This window comes from Nomascus leucogenys, chromosome 19 (genome assembly GCF_006542625.1).
Source record: "Nomascus leucogenys isolate Asia chromosome 19, Asia_NLE_v1, whole genome shotgun sequence".
Taxonomy (NCBI): Eukaryota; Metazoa; Chordata; class Mammalia; order Primates; family Hylobatidae; genus Nomascus; species Nomascus leucogenys.
This window is the reverse complement of record NC_044399.1, coordinates 47,008,492-47,028,414: the sequence shown is the minus strand read 5'-3', so window position 1 is coordinate 47,028,414 and position 19,923 is coordinate 47,008,492. Positions and strand designations below refer to the sequence as shown.

Below are 19,923 nucleotides of genomic sequence, written 5' to 3'. Positions count from 1 at the left end.
AAATGTGGTTTTTGATTCTCTTCTCCGCATGTGTGCATTTTTTTTTCTTTTGTACACCTTGTACCACCAAGACAAAGACGTCCTAATCTATATCTCTAGCCTAGACTTGTTACCTGAACCCCAGATCTTTATCTTCAAATATGCGCTTGAACATTTTTATGTGGAAGATAAGTAGTGCAAAGTCAACAGGTATAAACTGAATACACTATCTTGGATTTCATATATTGATATGTTTCTTCATTTTCTTGTGCCACTTACTATCCATATATTGGGTACCATACTCTACCTCTTCAGTCTACACTTGTCACCTGAACTCTAGATCTGTAACTTCAAATATCTACTTGGACATTTTTCACTGAATACACTGTTTTCTTTCCCTACATTTTGTATCTCAGTGACTAATACCAGTATTTACTAATTGTTCAAATCAGAAATCTAAAATTATTCTAGACTCCTTAACTATTTTTTGATTTCATGGCCTTTTTGTTACCTCCAAGAGTTTAAATCCTCTCCTTCTCTCTTTCATTTAAAAATATAATTTTCTTGGTAATTTTTTTGAAATCATAAATCTGATCACATCACTCTTCTGCTTCAAATTCTTATTGTTTTAAGGATAACATCCAAGCTGTTGAACATACTTACAAGGCACTTCATGGCTTGTTTCTAATTTTCTACCACTTTCTCTATGTCCCATTTACACTGAAACTACCTGCCATCCCCCATGTAAATCAAGCTTCCTTATACCTTGTGCCTTTGCACAGAGATTCTTTGCCTGTAATACCGTTTCCTTCTCTTGTCCACGTGGCATACCCTTTCTTATTGCTTTCAAGTCTCCTCTTAGGGACAATCCTTTATCTTTTTGCTCACAGGTCCTCAATTAGAGTTAGGTTCTCTTTCCTAACTCTAGTCAAGCATTTATCACAGATCTGTGCTACCACTGGATTGAATTCCTTGAAATTAATACTCATCTTTTTCGTCTTTGAACTTTGGGCGTCTAGCACAATGCTTTGCATACAGTAAGTATACAACTGATGCTCAATTAAAATTAATTGAACTAATCTTACTCCAGTAAATGCCTCTCCCCTCCCCTCCTAGTTGATGAACTGTTTCAAAAATAAAAAAGTTGAAATTTATTCAATGCTTACTGTATCCTAGAAAGAGTAGGAAAGATTTTCACGTGGGTTATCTCATTTAATCCCAAGGACGAAGCTATAAAGTAGGTACTATTATTTTCCTGATTTTATAGCAGAGAAATATGATAACTTGCCCAAACTTGCAGAGTTATAATAATCTGTGGAGAAGATAGAATTCAAGTCCACAGTTCTTATCTGCTATGCTATACTGTAGTAGGTGACGTGTAGAGTGGCAACAGCTATATACAGTTAATGCTTCATGGGGCTATTGATATCCAAATTTTTTTTTCTTTAAAGAAAGTAAAACTCAAATATGAACAATGTCTTTAAGAACTTAGGACAAATTTTTATGTGATCCTCTAACTTCATGGCTGCTCTCTACTTTGTTTCATCATTTCAGACTTTCTTCTGTTGTTAGGGTCACCAGGTTGCAGTTTCTGTTATCCACTGTCACTTCTCTTGTCCAGTGCTATCTGTTGTGCAAGTCTTCATGTCTCCCTTTTCATGTCCCAGTAAATTGTTCTTTTTAGCCAACACTCATCACTGAGACTGCTTCCTTCCTACACTGAAGTAGTCAAACTGACTAAACACAGAGCATCTATCGTAACTTCATTTTCAACCAGTGCTCATTCAGGGTCTGAGTCATAATTTTCAAATACATATCTTTTATTTGTAAACTTCAAGGTACATTATCAATTATTATTTGAAATGCCATGGCATGACGTCTTGAATGTTTCTAGCAAGCATTAAAATAATTTTAAATAATCAAATACCTTTTAAAAAACATTAATATAAAGTTATATTAGTTAAATACAGAGCACAAAATTTAGCATTTTTATATATAATAATTTAAAAATGAGTTATTTTATTTGGTGGTAAGAATCTAATTAATACCACAATCAGCACTGCTAGGGGTGAGATACTCTTCCTAAATTTTTTTGTTTTTTTGAGACGGGGTCTCACTCTGTCACCCACACTGGAGTGCAGTGGCATGATTTTGGCTCACGGCCACCTCCGCCTCCTGGGTTCAAGTGATTCTCCTGCCTCAGCCTCCTGAGTAGCTGGGATTACAGGCGCCTGCCACCACACCCAGCTAATTTTTGTATTTTTAGTAGAAACGGGACTTCACCATGTTGGTCAGGCTGGTCTTGAACTTCTGACCTCGTGATCTGCCCGCCTCAGTCTCCCAAAGTGCTGGGATTACAGGCGTGAGCCACCGCGCCCGGTCCCTAAGTAAATTTTTTAGATGCTTAGGCTCACTTTTTGGGGGTCAAAGTATTAAAAAAAAATTAACTACTTTATAAATTTAAAAAAATATACATTTTATATTTTGCTTGTTTTGCTAGTGTTTCCTACTTTCGTGTTGATGATCATCAATAATTATACTTAATATAATTGCTGAAATATGTCCATCTTTTAGCTTTCTCCACCCTTTCTGTCTTTAAAATTGTCACAGAATTTAAAAAAACCATATAGGCAAAATTGTTCAAATTAAAGGCACTGGAGTAGGGCAGCCTAGAAGCCTTTCAGGTATAGGTATAGGGCTGTGAAAACCATTTAATAATAGAACTAGATAAAATTTTCAGTATTAATCATGTAATCAGTAGATTACCATGACCAAATATTTCCCAGCTCTAACTGGTCAGTTCAAATCATATCCACTGAGTTCCATGACAATACTTTATTGTCTTAAGCAAAGAATTCAAATGCTTTGCCTTTAGCCTTCTCTGTTATATCAATGCTTCATTCATGCTGTAAATAAAAAACATAAGTTCTTAATTTATCAATCTGTCTTATGGGACAAACCTGAAGCTTAGAATATCTACCTGAACACAGGAATCCCCACCACAGAGTAAATGTCATTTAGATGTATAAAGACCTGAAAGAACAAACACAGAAGTTAGAATGGAACAAGAAACTTCATTACCAAAGTACTGACAATTTGAAATTTCCATTTTAAACTTACATGATCTATGTTTTAAAAAGAAACTCCTAGGCCGGGCACGGTGGCTCACGCTTGTAATCCCAGCACTTTGGGAGGCCGAGGCGGGCGGATCACGAGGTCAGGAGATCGAGACCATCCTGGTTAACATGGTGAAACCCCGTCTCTACTAAAAGTACAAAAAAAAATTAGCCGGGCGTGTTGGCGGGCACCTGTAGTCCCAGCTACTCGGGAGGCTGAGGCAGGAGAAAGGCGTGAACCCGGGAGGCGGAGCTTGCAGTGAGCCGAGATCGCGCCACTGCACTCCAGCCTGGGGGACAGAGCAAGACTCCGTCTCAAAAAAAAAAAATTTTAAAAGCTAGAGTCTTACTTCTGTAGCCTGATAAGGTTTACAGAAGATTTTAAATGCTGTTTTGAACCTCAAGAATATATGGTCCCTGATATTCTCATCCCAAGATAACTTTAAATATTAGCAGCTTAATCAGAATTATTCCAATATTGATCAATTTCATCAAGAAAAGACTTACCTGGAGTGATTCCATTTGGTCAATCTAATTACCTGATTAACTGATACATCACAGCTAAACTTCCCAATTTTATATATTATGCATTTTAGCAAAACTATTTATTAGAATTATTTTCTATTGACAATTTATTCTAAAGATATGACATTTACATATTAAATGTTATTAAGAATAGCCTCTCCCACTACAAATGTTTTCCTATCAATTTTGCAGAAGGAAATTTGAGATTTGATTCTTCTGTCAATTTTTTAGTGACAAATTTTACTACATGTGATTTTTGTGTTGCCAATTTTGTGTTAATTATTTCTATCCATAATAGCTATTATTAATTGCATTAAATGGCTGATAGGAATTGAATTTGCTATATTTATTTATGAGATAATCTATGAGAAAAACAATTCTGAGACAATGAGATGGATTCAGGGAGATTGGGACGAGAAAGCCAGAGAGGAGATGATTAAGAATTGGAAAGGGGCAGATAAGAGAAAGATGCTCGTATGTCAAAACATTCTTGGGATCAAAATATTTAGTATGACAAACAACAAAAAAATATATACCAGGTATTATTTTTTTAAAATGACAAATGTCAGACAAGAGCAAATCTAAAAATAAAACACACAATGTTCTGATTTATTTGACCAGTTATTACTCCATTTAAACCTACATAACAATAAATAAATTTATGAATTAATGAATCATGAAAATGACTGGTTATATGTCAACTTTATAAGATGGCTTTCAAAAAATAGCAAAGAATATTTTTTGTTTCCCCATACAAATACTTGTTTGTTCCAATTAAAAATACTGTAACCTTATTAAATTCATTTTGGAAAATAAAAACATAATCCCATACCCATAACAAAGCCACTATTAACATACTATTGAATTTTGTGTAGGACTTTTGTTGTTTTAACATCAGCTAAAATTTTTAAAATCATAGCTTGTGTGTATTATAGAGACTATAGAGAACATCGCTGTAACCGCATAATAAATGTTTTTTTCTTCAACTGTGACCAGCAACTCCATTCCAAAAAATCTTTTTTTGGAGTTTGGATAAGACATTTTCTCAGTGAAAACTGCTAGCAAAACTATCTGTACTATTCCACTGCTAAAGATAAAATGGACTGCTGGATCCCTGTAGATACACTTTTTACAACTGTAAAATAAAACGGAAAAGTATGATAAGAATACAGGACACTCTCTTTAAAGAATTAGGTTACAAGTATATAAAATAAAACAAATACTCATTACCTCTAATTTTGGATTCCTCAAGTCTGCTTTCCATCCAAAGTGTTTCATAATAGCAATTCCAATTACTTTTCCTACCTCCTGGAAAAGCAGCAAGTTAAAGAAAAGAATACTAAAAATGAAAATTTTAAGGTTAAATGTAAGCAAAACTAACAGCCTATAAGAAAATCAAGTCAGGCTATCTGATGGCAATTTAGAGTTCTGATATTAAAATTTTACATGAAAGCATTTTCTATTCAAGGCAGTAAGGCTGTATTTTACCTGCCCTAGCCCCCAATACACCCCACGGCATTAATGTCTACTCATGCATAATCTATATTCTTATAATTTTAGGCATATGAAATAACTAGATTATGACCTGATAAATATGATCATTCTGGGTTTCAGGAAATAGATGCAAGCTGAAAGATTAACTGTGTCAGCTACTATAAGCCTATGTGTTTAAAAATTATCAGATTAGTATCATTAGACTCACCCTTTAGGGTCTGACTGATTTTAAGGTTGATAAAGTATTCAGACCAATGGCCTTTAACATCACTGAACTTTGTAAGGGCCAACTGATGAGGTCTGGTGATGGCAACAGTTTGTGGTGTTCGCTCTTCTCTACATTGCTGAGACCTCACGTGCATTTGCAGTCTAGGTCCTGGTGACAATCCCATGTACAGGACCTGTGCAGAGTAGCCACTGAATAAGCACAAAGCTGAACTGAAGAGAAACCCCAAAAGCTGAGGACTATGGTATCAGGATTTCCAAATACAAAGCACATCTGTAGATTTAAGGAAATTTTTAGGCAGAACGTATAAGAAAGTCATTACTTAGAATGGCATACCATTCCTCTTAAACATCTAGGGAAAATTAAAAGGAAAATGTAGTTTTAAAGATATTTAATTCCATAAGAACTAATTGTCTGGGCCTGGTTATTTGTTCTGTGAGAGGTTTGCATCTCATTTTAAATCTAAAGAATAATTAATTCTTTAAAAAAATGGGACCCCCCCAGGCCAGGCGCAGTGGCTCCCGCCTGTAATCCCAGCACTTTGGGAAGCTGAGGTGGGTGGATCACTTGAGGTCAGGAGTTCCAGACAGCCTGACCAATATGGTGAAACTCTGTCTCTACTAAAAATACAAAAATTAGCTGGGTGTGGTGGCACACACCTGTGATCCCAGCTACTCAGGAGGCTGAGGCAAGAGAATCACCTGAACCTGGGAGGTGGAGGTTGCAGTGAGCCAGATTGTGCCACTGCATTCCAGCCTGGGCGACAGGCTCCACTTTAGGACGCAAGCATACCTGTGCAGTGAAGGCCTTTCCAATAGTTCCACTGCAGCGACAAGATACTCTGAAAGTCAAGTCATTCTGATTATGAGTATCAATTGCTTTCTCTATGTCATTCTGAAATTCTTCTTCTTGAAAGTTTTCACTTTTAGTGGTAAAACCTCTTTGCTCCAGAGTTTCTTCTTTTATTTGTTTTTCCAGCTGGCAGTCCCTATTCTCTTCTATCTTTTGCATTTGTTCTATTTTTAATTTCTTTGCAATGATTTCATTTTCTCCCACTTTTCTTTTTAGTTGGTTATCATCTCTCTGAGAAAGTTTTTCCTTTTTTGCATCAAGTTCAAGAAGATTTTTCCAAATTGAAATGGCATTCAACCAACTTCCTGGATCTTCATTTATAAGTCTTTGCATTTCATTAAATATTTTTCCTAAATAAGAAAAATCGTGTTGATCCTATATTGAAGCTTCAAAGACCATCTATTACAGTCATCACCCCCAAACTCCATTACCTTTATTTCTTTGAATTAAGTTCTATTAAATTGCTACATGAATAACTTCACTTTCATTTGGAGTTCATATTCCATTTACCATAAGAATATTGTGCAGAATAAAGTTCATTCTTATATTGTATATATAGCATCCATATTGTGTTAAAATTCCTATAGAATTACCATATAATACCCTAGAAAGATTATTTGTGCTATGGTAATATATGTATCTCTTCAATATATACATAGACCTAGAGTGTTTATCAATCTTTGAAATAATGGTGATCTTCCCTATAAAAATTAACTTTTTATAAGAAAAGAATAAACTGAAAAACTCAGCTCAGAAACAGAGGAGCTGAATCTTGGGCCTGTTACATTTTAGCCCACACTATATTAATAAGTATATTATAATGCGTTTCCATAAAGTAACTCACAACCCATTCATAGCTTAGCACACTGCCAGTATGCTCAGCAAAGTTTAATCTCTTCTTGATGAACCACGGTCATCAAGATGATTAAAATTACTGTATTTCCTTAAAGATGAATGTGTGTAGAGTACTAGGAGGAATTATATTGACCCCACAGTATAATACTTTGGGATTTGCTTTAAAACAATTTTCTCTGCTTGGTGTTGATTTCTTGCCATTTGCGTCTTTCTTAAAATAGTTTATTATAGGCTATAAATATGTGATCTCTTATGTAATTCAAGTTGAAGTTTACGGCAGCGTTTAATCCTGCAGTGTCTGACCATGTTTTGCTGCTTTTATCAAGATCCATATGTTGTTTTAGCAGCATATTTATAAAATTTAGAGAGTGGACAAGAAATCTCTTATGCCCCCTTTATCTCTAATGCTTGATAAGTGGGTATAAGTTTATCGAAAACATTTAAGGTCCTAGAAATAGAAATTTTTACTATGCAGTATTTTTCCAATTATATCACACAGTTAAAATTTACAAGGCGATGATGTTCACTGATTTACTATTAAAATAACGCATTTTGGATTATTTCATGTTTCTAAATCCAAATAAATGCAACTGACCATATATCTCTAGAAAAGGTACCTGATCATAATTCTCAAAGAAGAAATGTGGCTTAGGACATTAAAATCTCATAAAAAAGGCAGCACGCAGGTTGCAAAGAGAAGAAATATTCTACTACAATCAGGTGATAATATTCAGGAAATACAGAAAAATACATAATTAATGATCCCACACATGTCAATGAATATTAAAGCGTAAAATGGCTACACATTATCAAGCAGAAAATGTTGGAGTACAATGTATCATGTGAGTAAAAGCAACACGCATATGGATAAGCCATACCTTTACTTACAGAAGAAATAATAAGTGGAAACTGCTTTTTAATCAGCAAAAATAATCTTTCTGCAGATTTTAATTTCTTCAACATATTCAAATCAGAACAGGTGGTGAAAAAAACCTTTCCTGAAATATATTCAACCTAGAAATAGAAAAACAGCTTTTAATGTAGTCCAGTGTCAGTGTAAAAACCATATTTTTTTCCCTCTTAAGATACAGCATCTAAATTAAAAATAAAAACCATTTCTGAAGTATCTACTATTTGTCAGGCTCTGTACTAGGAACACTGAATAGGTATTTTCCTCCTTATCCTTATAACAACCCTCTAACGTAGATTCTATCACCACTAAAAGTAGACAAAAGAAAGGTATAATGTACTGGACAAATTAGGTGTCTAGCCCAAGGTGGATATTTATTGAAGACCTACCTGTAGGCTACCAGGAAGCATAAAACATATATCCTGAATAATAATAGACACACACTGACATACACATTAAAACATAAGATTTATAAGACAATAACTTGAATTAAATCCAGAAGAAAACTAAAAAGTTTTAACATTATAATGCATTGATAAGCTGTAAGTACACTAAGTAGCAATGAATATGAAAGCCGACATTACAAAGAGTCTTGGGAAAGAATCCTGTAAGATTTGAGAAGAAGGATTCTAACAAAAGAACAAGGGGCAGATGCAGAAGTAGGAGTGAAAACCTGGCTGAAGTAAACTGTAAGCAACATTTGCTTTATTATGCTGATTGATAGTGTCAGGTGGATGGATAATGTAGTTTAGGCCAGCTTGACAAATGGTTATGAAATTTTGAGTACCATGAATGGTAATGGTCAACCATTATAGACTTTTGATGAAAACTGTGACAGCACTGAATTAGCTGGCAGAAAAAATTACTTTAGAAGAGGCATAAAGGACTGAGTGTAGAATGTGATGCTAGAGGGAGAAGTAGGTTACTAAGGTAGAAATGATGAGATACTTGGCTGCAGAAACTAGATAATGAATAGAAGCAAGACATATGCATCAAACAGAAACAGGTTTTGGAGACAGGATGGATATGTGGCAAGAGAAGGAAAATGAAAAGAGCACTGACTCACAGGAAGCCTAACATGCTGTGACAAATGGTGCTCAATACCAGTGGAATCTTAACTCTTTTAGGGTCAACCCAACCTTCTTAAGTCCAGGATGGATGTGGGCTTTCTTGGAGTTCTCTTTTTAGCAGTGGCCAACAGTTGAATAACATGGTTCTAAATAATCTCCTAAAACGCAGACACCAGGGAACGTGGGGTTTCCTGTGTGTTAAGGCAGCTACCATCCATGGGTACTTGAACTCCAAGGGTTTTTGCTTGTTTTGGATCTGCCAAGATCTAATTAAGCTCTTGGAATGGTAATTTCTGGGGTTGCTACTCCAGGCTGATGAAAGAGACTCTCTCCTGAGGAAGTGCTAGATTGGTACCAATTAAAACTCGAACAGCTTACGGCAATGCAGCTGACCAAAACAGATGGAGGAACAATGACATTATGGGAGGAAGCAGGGAATGAAAAGAATGTTTAGGAATCAATATATAAGGGGATAGTGAAGTAACCAAAACCAGAACTTCTGGTTTCTAGAATTTACTTCTTTCTTATTACATAGGTGACATTTTCCCAAAACTAAAGTATATACTTCAAAATGCTTAGAAACTTGAAAACAAAGTTTCAAAAAGTAAATTATCAAAAATTCAGATTTTGTTACCCGACATAAGAATATAGTTGATACTAAAGCCATCATAGAACAATTTAACAGATGAAATACTTGGCTAAGATTCTGGGGGAACCAAACTAAATATTTTACTGAAAATGTATGGTTTTAAGTTTCAAATTCTGTAAACAAGTAAAATGATGCAGACATCTAGACCAGTGACTTTAACCTAAGTAGCCAGTGAGCTAGGTATTTATAGTTACTTATTTGTACAAAGATCTACTTTTCTTATTCAAACATCAAGGGAAGCATTCTATCCGATGAGCTTTCTCTAACACACACATATATATATATAATATATATATACTTAAAAATATATATATTTACATTTAAAAAAATATATATTTCCCCCCTGGGGCAAGTGGTTTCCAAAAAGAACATGACTATTAAGTTAATTAAGAGGACCCAAAAAGTTTATTTAGAGCATCAAATCATAATAGTATATGTTGGTGCAGTAAAATGCCAAATACATTCTCGAAACCCAAAACTGCAACATTATTCTAAGAATTATACATTCTCAAAACCAAAAGCAGCAACATTATTCTACGAATTATCATAAGGCCTACATTTCTTTTAGAATAAGCATGTTATCAGAAGTACAGCAGGTCCTTGAGTAACCTGTTTTGTTCAACATCGTTTCATTATGATATTGGTAAGAAAAAATACCAATTCCCAGCCAGGGCTACTGTCCGGGTGAACCATGTCTGCATGGGTTTTCTCTGAGCACCCCAGTTTTCTCTGACATCCCAGAGTGTGCCTGTTAGGTAACTGGTATGTTTACGTGGTCCCAGTGCAAGTAAACGTGGGTGTGTGTGAGTGTGCCGGGCAATGGGATGGCATCCTATGCAGGGCTGGTTCCCGCCTTGTGCCCTGAGCTGCCAGGACAGGCTCTGGCCAGTGAAAACCCTGGAATAACTGAACTGGAATAGTTGGATAAATAATTATCTTGTTTTTATCAATCTTTCTTAAATGTATTTATAGCTTACATTTATTTCAATGTTTAACATTAGAAGTGTTATTTCAGCGTTTACTATTAGAAGTGTTCTAAATAACCTATTTAGAAGTTTGTGAAATTTTTGTGACCAGAAATATGCTATAGGAACTCTTGTTTATTTCAATTAGCCTATGGTAAAACTGATTTAATTATACATCCTTTTGCTTAAAGTCACAGTTTCCAGGAACCTACTGATGACATTAAGTGAGGACTTACTGTAGTTTAATAGATTGTAAAATAGTTGTCACTGTGAGAATCAAATAATCCTATCTATGAATGCACTTAAACAGTTCACTCTTTGTGAAGATAGGTATTATATCTTAAAACAGTAGGAAGAATGAATTCTGGTGCTTATGACTTCAAAAACTGCTGAAGCTACTAATTCTCTTTTTCTTTAGTTTATTGCTTATAACTGTTCATATTTACAACACTCAGGGAGAAATAAGGCATTTGGAATATTTTATTCTCATGTTTCTTACCTGAAAATTTATTTATATATACAATCTGTTTTTTCTATCTAGAATTAAATCATAACCAAGTATCTAAAAACAGCTGGTTTTATGTATAACACTCCCGAAGATGAAGTAACAGCCTTTATTAATAACAGCTCTATTATCTGCTAGCATATCTAAACAGCATTTTTCCTTTCTTTTAAAATTCATGGATTCAAATTTAACACAAAGATTAAAAGTTTAAGTCTAGGCTGAATGTGGTAGCTCATGCCTATAATTCCAGTGCTTTGGGAGGCCAAAGTGGGAGGACTGCTTGAGCCCAGGAGTTTGAGACTAGCCTGGACAACACAGACCCTGTTGGTACAACAAATAAATGAGCTGGGCGCAGTGGCATGTGCCTGTAGTCCAAGAGGCTACTCAGAAGGGTAAGGTGGGAGGACTGCTTGAGCTGGGGAAATCAAGGTTGCAGTGATCTGTGATCACGCCACTGTTCTCTAGCCTGAGTGACAGAGCCTGATCCTGTCACAATTTTTTTTTAAAAAGTTTAAATCTATGCAAAAACATATCACGATATAGGGAGGTGCCAAAGGTCTCCTAATTCTACAGATGCCATTTAGTTTCAAAATTAATTTGAAAGTGCTAAGTGATGGGTTAAGGTGTTGTTTGAGTTTGTTTTGGTTTATTTTAGAAGAAGGAATTCAAAAATATGTTTCACTTAATTTGTAAAAAGGGCATTCAGCTGGGCGCGGTGGCTCATACCTGTAATCCCAGCACTTTGAGAGGCCAAGGTGGGTGGATCACTTGAAGTCAGAAGTTCAAGACCAGCCTGGCCAATATGTTTAGCAGAAACCCTGTCTCTGCTAAAGACACAAAAATTAGCTGGACACCTGTAATCCCAGCTACTTGGGAGGCTGAGGCAGGAGAATCGCTTGAACCCGGGAGGCGGAGGTTGCAGTGAGCCAAGATTGTGCCACTGCACTCCAGCCTGGGCGACAGAGTAAGACTATGTCAAAAAAAAAAAAAAAAAAAGAGGCATTCAATCTAAAGGGAATGCAGAAAATCTTTAAGGCAACCTTATGCAATTATTCCATTAAATGAAAATAACTATGAAATAACTTGACTTCCTGCTTAATTCTACCCCACTACCCTCGACTGTGATGACACCATTAAAAAACAAAAATTTATATGGCCTATTCAGGACCTGTGTTAATAGTGTTTGATATGTGAGTTTACAAAGACCAATGAATCAACTGACAGGACTCTTCTGGTGAACTGACATTAGAGATATCTCTACAACATTCAGTTTTATCTTAAAATAACTGTTCCTACTACTAGTCTTACAAAAAATAGCAGTACTTAATAATACATGAAACATCATTATAAAGCTTAATTTTTCTCAATGTATTAATTTCTTCAAAGTAGTCTAAGTGATATGTATTTGTAGATATGTAAATTAAATATTTAACATCATCCAGGGACTTATGAAGAAATTTGCCATACAACCACAGGGGAGAAAAAACATCAAACCTGAATCTGACCAAGTTCTAGATACAACTTACAGAATTCCAACTTACAGGAAATACAGAGGATAGAGGAACATGTTAAAGTACACCATGGAGACTCAGCATACTTTTTTTTTTTTTTTTTTTTGAGATGGAGTCTCGCTCTGTCGCCTAGGCTGGAGTGCAGTGGTGCAATCTTGGCTCACCGCAACCTCCGCCTCCAGGGTTCAAGCAATTCTCATGCCTCAGCCTCCCCCACAGCCGGGACTACAGGTGTATGCCACCACACCTGGATTTTTGTATTTTTAGTAGAGACAGGGTTTCACCATGTTGTTCAGGCTGGTCTCTAACTCCTGACCTCAGGTATTCCACCTGCCTCGGCCTCCCAAAGTGCTGGGATTACAGGCGTGAGCCACTATACCAGGCTGGATTCGGCATACTATTTTGTTTACTTTTGTATATTTTTGAAATTCTCCATGATAAAAAGCTAAAAAGAATACCCAGGAAATTTTCCACTGCAAGCTGTGTGTTGGAGTTATCTGAGAGGGGAGCATGTTTTCATGTTAAAATGGTAGCACCTGGGCTTATCAGCCACCCTACTAAAAGAAAACCTTTTGGGGCTGGCACCCAGAAATACTCATTTTCAACAAGCTTCCCCAGTGATTATGTTCACAAAAATTGGAAAAACACTGATTAAGATGAAGTGATTACTTTCTTAATCATTCTTGATCTGTTTTGTAAATTTACATTTTAGAATATTAATTTCCTTGATGTGATCCAAAGTTTCCAACACTCTCTTAACATTGAAAGAATGTTTTAAGTATTTCTGTACAACTCATTGTATGAGAACTAAAATTGAGCACCAACTATTTGTTAGGCACCATGCTACCTGTGCTATCTTTATTTCAGGGACTGCAGTAATCCTTTAAAGTAGCTATCATCTCTATTTTACATGCAAGAAAATTGAGGCTCAGAAATTTGAGTAATTTGCCCAAAGTTACAAATCCACTAAAGGAATATATAAGATCTGCACACAGGTCTTTTGATTCTAAAGACCATACATACTCTACCATGGTGTTACAGAAATAAACTACATCCAATGTTCCAGGGAAGATTCCCACGGTAATTTAGCCTAGTGGTAAAGCACATGGGCTTTAAAGCTAGAGAGACTCAGAGACAAGCCCCAATTTTCTCTTTTTTTGTAAAATATGGAGGTAAAAGTCTATCACATAGGAGTCTTTTGAGGATTAAATCATAACATGCACATAACTTGTCTAACATTTTAAGTGTTTAATAAATGTTAGTTGTCATCACTGTTATTTCAGGATTGCCTTAACTTTGAGAGTTCACTTTGTAACAGAGCAACTGGGATGGAATTTCAGAGATTATTTGTTCAGATCCCATTTCCAGACCCATCTATCTTTCAAACATACAAGAGCAGAATATGGAAATTCCCAAATCTACTGGCATTTAATTACTCTCACTGTCAAAAAGTTTTCCCTATACTTAATTGAATTTTCTTCCTGGTAATAAAGTTTTCCCCATTTCATTTTTCTTTAGAGAAGATGGAGAACAAGCAGAGAGTCTTTCCTTTTTCTAATAATCCTACATATTCAATTGAGTCAAGCTATCTCTCTCTTTCATACCAAGCACTCTAAGTTAGCATTTAAAAAAACAAGCCAGCGCAGCCCTATGTCATGGTCATACAGTGGGCCTGGTTTGAACATGATTATATACTCATTCTTGATTTCCCAGCTCGGGTCTGAATCCCATCTTTGCGATTTTCTAGTTGCATGACTTGAATAAATTCTTGGACTTACCTGTGCTTCATTTTTCTCATCTGTTAAATGTAGAACACCTACCTTACAGGGCTGTTGTGAAAAGTACGCAAATAAATATAGGGTAAAGATCTAAGAACATGTGCCTGACACATATTAAATGTTCAATAAATGTCAGTAGTTATTATATATGGTTGCTTTTTAAGATTAGCTACATTCAATACTCTATTAAATTCTGTGACCCAAAACACAAGTGGCAGGTAGTCTAATAAAACTGACATAATTCTTCATGACTCCAACCTTTCACTGCAGAAAATCCTTTTGTGGGCTTCCCACACTGTAGGAGCTGCCAGGGTGGAGGGGTTAATTTCATTTAGCAAGCTCTCCTTTTCCAAGAATACATCACTCACACCGTCCCATACACCCCATCAAGATACCTTTTCTATTACACCTTCATCCCCTACTTTCCAGAAACCAGTTTCCAACGTTCTAAAACCTAAACCGATGCTTAAAACTTTGTTCATTTCACAGAAATCAACAACAGATAACTACGAGGCCCGCAAGAATATTTTTCTGGCTGCTATTTACTGCGTGTTTAAAGTGTACGTTGCATACGCTATACCATTTAATCCTCACAACAATCCTAAGAAGTAAAATACAATCACTGTCAAGAAACTAACAAAAAGTCAGGTAACTGAACTTGGAGATTATGCTTGCATTTAAAGAGCGAAGGGTTCTAACTGACAGGCCAGATTCTAATTACAGGCACTACTTAGTACTTTAAAGAATCCAGGAAATAACTTTACTCAACACCTCTCTTAAAAACTTGAGCCCTGAGAAGTAAGGAACTGGATTTGCTATGCAAGGAAAGAAAGGAATGGTGGCTTCTCTCGGCCGGAGCGGAAGCGCCTGCCAGTCAACCTCGGGGGGCGGCGACCGTCGCGTGGAACAGAGAGGGGCGCCAGCGTCGCTTTCCCGCGTCCACGACTGGCCTTGGGTGGGCAACAGGGCAGGGACAGGGCCGCCCACCTCCCCAGGCGCGCAGCGAGGCCAACTCACCTGCGTGGCCGCCAGCCGCGCCCGCACCTCCCGCATCAGGAACGGCTCCAGGCCGCGACCGGCAGTGCAGAAGAATCGGACGCCAGCCTCAGGCCTGGACCCTGGCTCTCCACGCGCCTCCGACATGGCGGCTCGGGCGCGCCCCCGCGGCTTCGGGTCACGTGGCCTCGGGCGCGCGCGGCTCGCTCCCGGAGGCGGCGCGCAGGGGCGGGTGGTGCCAAAGGGGAGTGGGGGAGGGAGAGGGGGAGGGAGAGCCCGGGAGGGTCGCATCAGCCCTCTGTGGCCCCTATGGGTCTTCCTGGTTGACCATCTGTCCCCTCCGTGATTAGGCACCGGAATGGGTTAGAATCACAGGTGGAAGGGTTAGAATTGATAATTCAGTCCAGTTGCTTTATTTTGTAGATTGAGGAAATTAATGCCTAGGGAGGTCAAGAGACAGCGAGTTAGCAGCACAGCTGAGGCTGGAGCCTAGATTTCTCCCTATCTAACAATGCCTTTTCCTCCATTCCTCTCAACTCTGTCCTCTTCCTGTCCTTCATTCCTCTCCTCTACTCTTCTCATGGAAGGAGCCCTGGTCTGTTTTCACAAAGAATCGGGCCAAACGTGTGAATCTCCAGGACGGAGAGCAGAAGTTCCTGTTCTCTAACAAATGTCTGCGTTCTGAAACAGGTCATATTTCTTGCACTACTTAGTTAACCATGCAACCACAGATGAATGAATGTGCCATCTAGTTTTGGGTACCTGATTTGAATGGCTCTCCTAACAGTACTTGAAGGCATTTTTCTAAACTCTGATTTTTTTTTTTTTTTTTTTTTTTTTGAGACGGAGTCTTGCTCTGTCCCCTAGGCTGGAGTGCAGTGGCGCGATCTCGGCTCACTGCAAGCTCCGCCTCCCGGGTTCACGCCATTCTCCTGCCTCAGCCTCCCGAGTAGCTGGGACTACAGGCGCCCGCCAACATGCCAGGCTAATTTTTTGTATTTTTAGTAGAGATGGGGTTTCACCGTGTTAGCCAGGATGGTCTCGATCTCCTGACCTCGTGATCCGCCCGCCTCGGCCTCCCAAAGTGCTGGGATTACAGACTTGAGCCACCTCGCCCGGCCTAATAAACTCTGAATTTTAAAATGGAAATGAAAATATTACTTGGGAAGCATAGAATCCATGTTACAAGATAAACAGCGTGAAATTAGCTCTGTAGCTGTATATTGAGTCAGTTATACAGAAATGATAAATGCATGTCTGTCTCTGACAAGGGGCTGTCCTGTGCTTCAGAATGGGATGTTAAGGTGAAGAACTGATACTCCCTCACCTCCCCGACACTCCCACACACACCCCGCCCCCACCCAGCTCATGCTCTACTGCGCCGTACAGTAAAAATTCTTCATGGAGTCACATAACATGAGCTTTTCCAAGGTTCAGTCCTAAGACTCTTCAGATGCTTCTTTTTATTTTTTATTTTTTGAGACAGGGTCTCCCTCTGTTGCCCAGGCTGGAGTGCAGTGACATGATCTTGGCTCACTGCAACCTCCACCTCCTGAGTTCAAGTGATCCTCCCACCTCAGCCTCTCCAGCAGCTGGGACCACAGGCAGCCCCACCACACCAGGCTAATTTTTGTATTTTTTTTAAAGATGGGGTTTCACCATGTTGGCCAGGCTGGTCTCGAACTCCTTAGCTCAAGTGATCCGCCTGCCTCGGCCTCCCAAAGTGCTGGGATTACAGGCACCCAGCCCTCACACACTACCGTTCTGATGAATTCTTTTCTTGCCCTCAGACACACGTTTTCCTTTTCTGGGCTACTGCCATAGTTCATTCCAACTTCTCTATACTTTGGGGTTCTGACTGTCAAGTCTGTCTGGGGAGGACAGGAACCCTCTTTAGTTCTCTCTACATTCTGTGCCCAAGATGTTAAGTATGCAGATAGGATGCATTCCATTCAGTTCGACAAATACTGAACACCTACTCTCTGCCAGTCACCACCCTGTCTTGAGGATTCAAAGATGGGTAAGCAAGGGTTTGGACTTCAAGGGCTTAGAGGATGGTGAAGTTGAATGACTTACTGAGGACATACCCGGGAAGCTATGACAGCACCAACAAAGAGGAGGCAGGGAGGGCTTCCTGGACAAAATCGCTCTTGAGTCCAGCATGAAGGATGTGTAAGAGGGAGAAGCGGCAGATGAAAATGTCTGAGACGGCGTGTGGGGGGGTGAGGAACAGGAAGGCCACGACAGCGATTAGGTGTTATTAGAGCATAAAGTATATGAGTGGAGTAGATAGAGATGCGCTAGAGCTGTGGGTAGGGGCCCAGTTATGTCAGTTCAACCAAAGGCAGCTGAAAAAATAAAATGACCTATTCAGTCCAGCACCAACCAGCGGTGTGCTGGCCTGGGTGAAGCCACAGCTGAGCTGAGGCTGCAGTCTTGCAGAGCCAATCAATCTTCCCCTTACATTCCCCTCTTTCTTCTGCTGTCTTTTCCCCTCCAGGAGCCTTTGGTCAGCAAGGTCGGGGCTACTCTTGTTTCAGATGTGTGGGTCATGTGCATTTGTTCCTTTTGAACTGTGCTGCAGCTCATCAACTGTATCTATGCCCTTCACAAAATGCTTGCAATGCGATGGAATAGGGGGAGTTCTGCCTCTTTAGGGAGAAATTAATTCATTTTCTGGTAAGAGAGTTGCCTGGAATTCTCTCCCCCATTACTCAGATACTCTTTTCTCCATCATCTCTTCTTATTTAAAAAAGTCTCTTCTGAAAACTATGGATCCCTATAGACAAATTTAGCATATCCAGCTGCAATTTACTGTTTGAATATTACATACTTCAACATGTAGGAAATTGGAAGTCGGCAGGAACAATTTTAGAATGGACAGACTTTTAAGTGGAGGTGTTTTAAGAATTTAGGACAAGACTATTTGCTTCGAGATAGCTCCCTATTTTGGTGCCACTGGCAATTCTTTTAGTTCTTAAAGGTGTATGATGTATATACTTATATATTAAAATGCAAGTGCTATAGATTGTGAAATCCTTGAGGGTGGGATGACTTCATTCATCTGGGCATCTGTAGCGAGAACACTGGCTTGCCTGTGGTGGCCTTTCAAATGTATGCCAATAAAAAGTAACCAAATGGGGCCGGGCGCGGTGGCTCACGCTTGTAATCCCAGCACTTTGGGAGGCCGAGGCGGGCGAATCACGAGGTCAGGAGATCGAGACCATGGTGAAACCCCGTCTCTACTAAAAATACAAAAAATTAGCCGGGCGTGGTGGCGGGCGCCTGTAGTCCCAGCTACTCGGAGAGGCTGAGGCAGGAGAATGGCGTGAACCCGGGAGGCGGACCTTGCAGTGAGCTGAGATTGCGCCACTGCACTCCAGCCTGGGCGACAGAGCGAGACTCCGTCTCAAGAAAAAAAAAAAAAAAAAGTAACCAAATGGAAGGGCGACTAAGGAGGCCCCTCTCAGGAGAACTGCTGTAACTGCCCTATCAGTAGGGGCCTTTGCAAGCAGGATACAGGAATAAGGGCAAAGTAGTGAGGCCAATGAAGTAGAGAAGTGAGGGCATGAAGGGGATAGGAGGACCCCCAAAATAAACTTCTTCACAACTTTGCTTGCTACTTCCTCTCTTCCTCACTATCTCCTCTTCCTCCCTATACACTTTATAAATAATGTTTCTTACCCAGGAATACTCCTCAGAATTACCTGAGAAGTCACCAGTGTCAAGCTTGCCACCCCACTCTCCTGTATTCCAGTACAGTTGAGTAGGGTTGGTGACAAGCCTTGGCCTCTTCTCTCCATGAGATGAAGAATCGTTGCTAGATGCCAAGTAATTCAAGTGCTGACTTCTTCAAAATGCCCACTACTTCCCTTCTCCCCGGCCTTTGCTTATATGGTTCCCTTTGGCTAGAGCACTCTTCTCTTCCTTTCTTTCTTTTTCTTTGAGGATAAGCTAGAATGCCACATCTTCTATGGTGCACTTTCCTGCCTTTCTTGTACCCTTTTACTTATGCAATATTTTATACCTTTATCATTCATTTATTCATTCATAAATATTTGTTGAGTTTGTGGCAAATGTGCCAGTTAAATGTTCCAGCCTTTGAGAAACTTTCGAATCAATGGGAGGTAATGGTGACAGGGCTGAATTGCTGACAGGGCATATAAAGGATGACAATACAGTGTCATACATGGGAATAAAATTAAAGCAACTGGGCCCAGCAATGGTAGCCACTTAATGAAGTTGAATAAATGAGCTTATTCTGAAGCTGAGTAAGCCTTTGTCATGTTTTTGGTTTCTTATCTCCCTTTGAGCACCATATTAGCCCATTCTTGTACTGCTATAAAGAAATGCCTGAGACTGGGTAATTTATAAAGAAAAGAGGTTTAATTGGCCCACTGTTCCGCAGGCTCAACAGGAAGCATGGCTAGGGAGGCCTCAGGAAACTTACATTCATGGGGACAGGAGAAGCAGACTTCTCTTAGATGGCTGG

The 19,923-nt window shown here is 38.8% G+C and overlaps 1 protein-coding gene across 4 annotated transcripts in view; it reads right to left on the bottom strand.

The window, feature by feature from the left end:
* Positions 1-15,615, bottom strand: part of THUMPD2 (THUMP domain containing 2) — a 43,541-nt gene extending 27,926 nt beyond the window's left edge. The window contains exons 1-6 of one of the 4 annotated variants that reach the window (XM_030799986.1): positions 15,453-15,615; positions 7,926-8,061; positions 6,133-6,542; positions 5,323-5,515; positions 4,851-4,928; positions 2,960-3,012 (exon numbers count right to left, since the gene is read on the bottom strand). In XM_030799986.1, coding sequence (XP_030655846.1) covers positions 2,960-3,012; positions 4,851-4,898 — 101 coding nt within the window. In that variant the 5' untranslated portion in view covers positions 4,899-4,928; positions 5,323-5,515; positions 6,133-6,542; positions 7,926-8,061; positions 15,453-15,615. The remainder of the gene's footprint in view (positions 1-2,959; positions 3,013-4,850; positions 4,929-5,322; positions 5,516-6,132; positions 6,543-7,925; positions 8,062-15,452) is intronic. The other 3 variants (XM_030799987.1, XM_030799985.1, XM_003262771.4) reach the window with 3 other exon arrangements.
* Between the last annotated feature and the right edge of the window lie 4,308 nt (positions 15,616-19,923).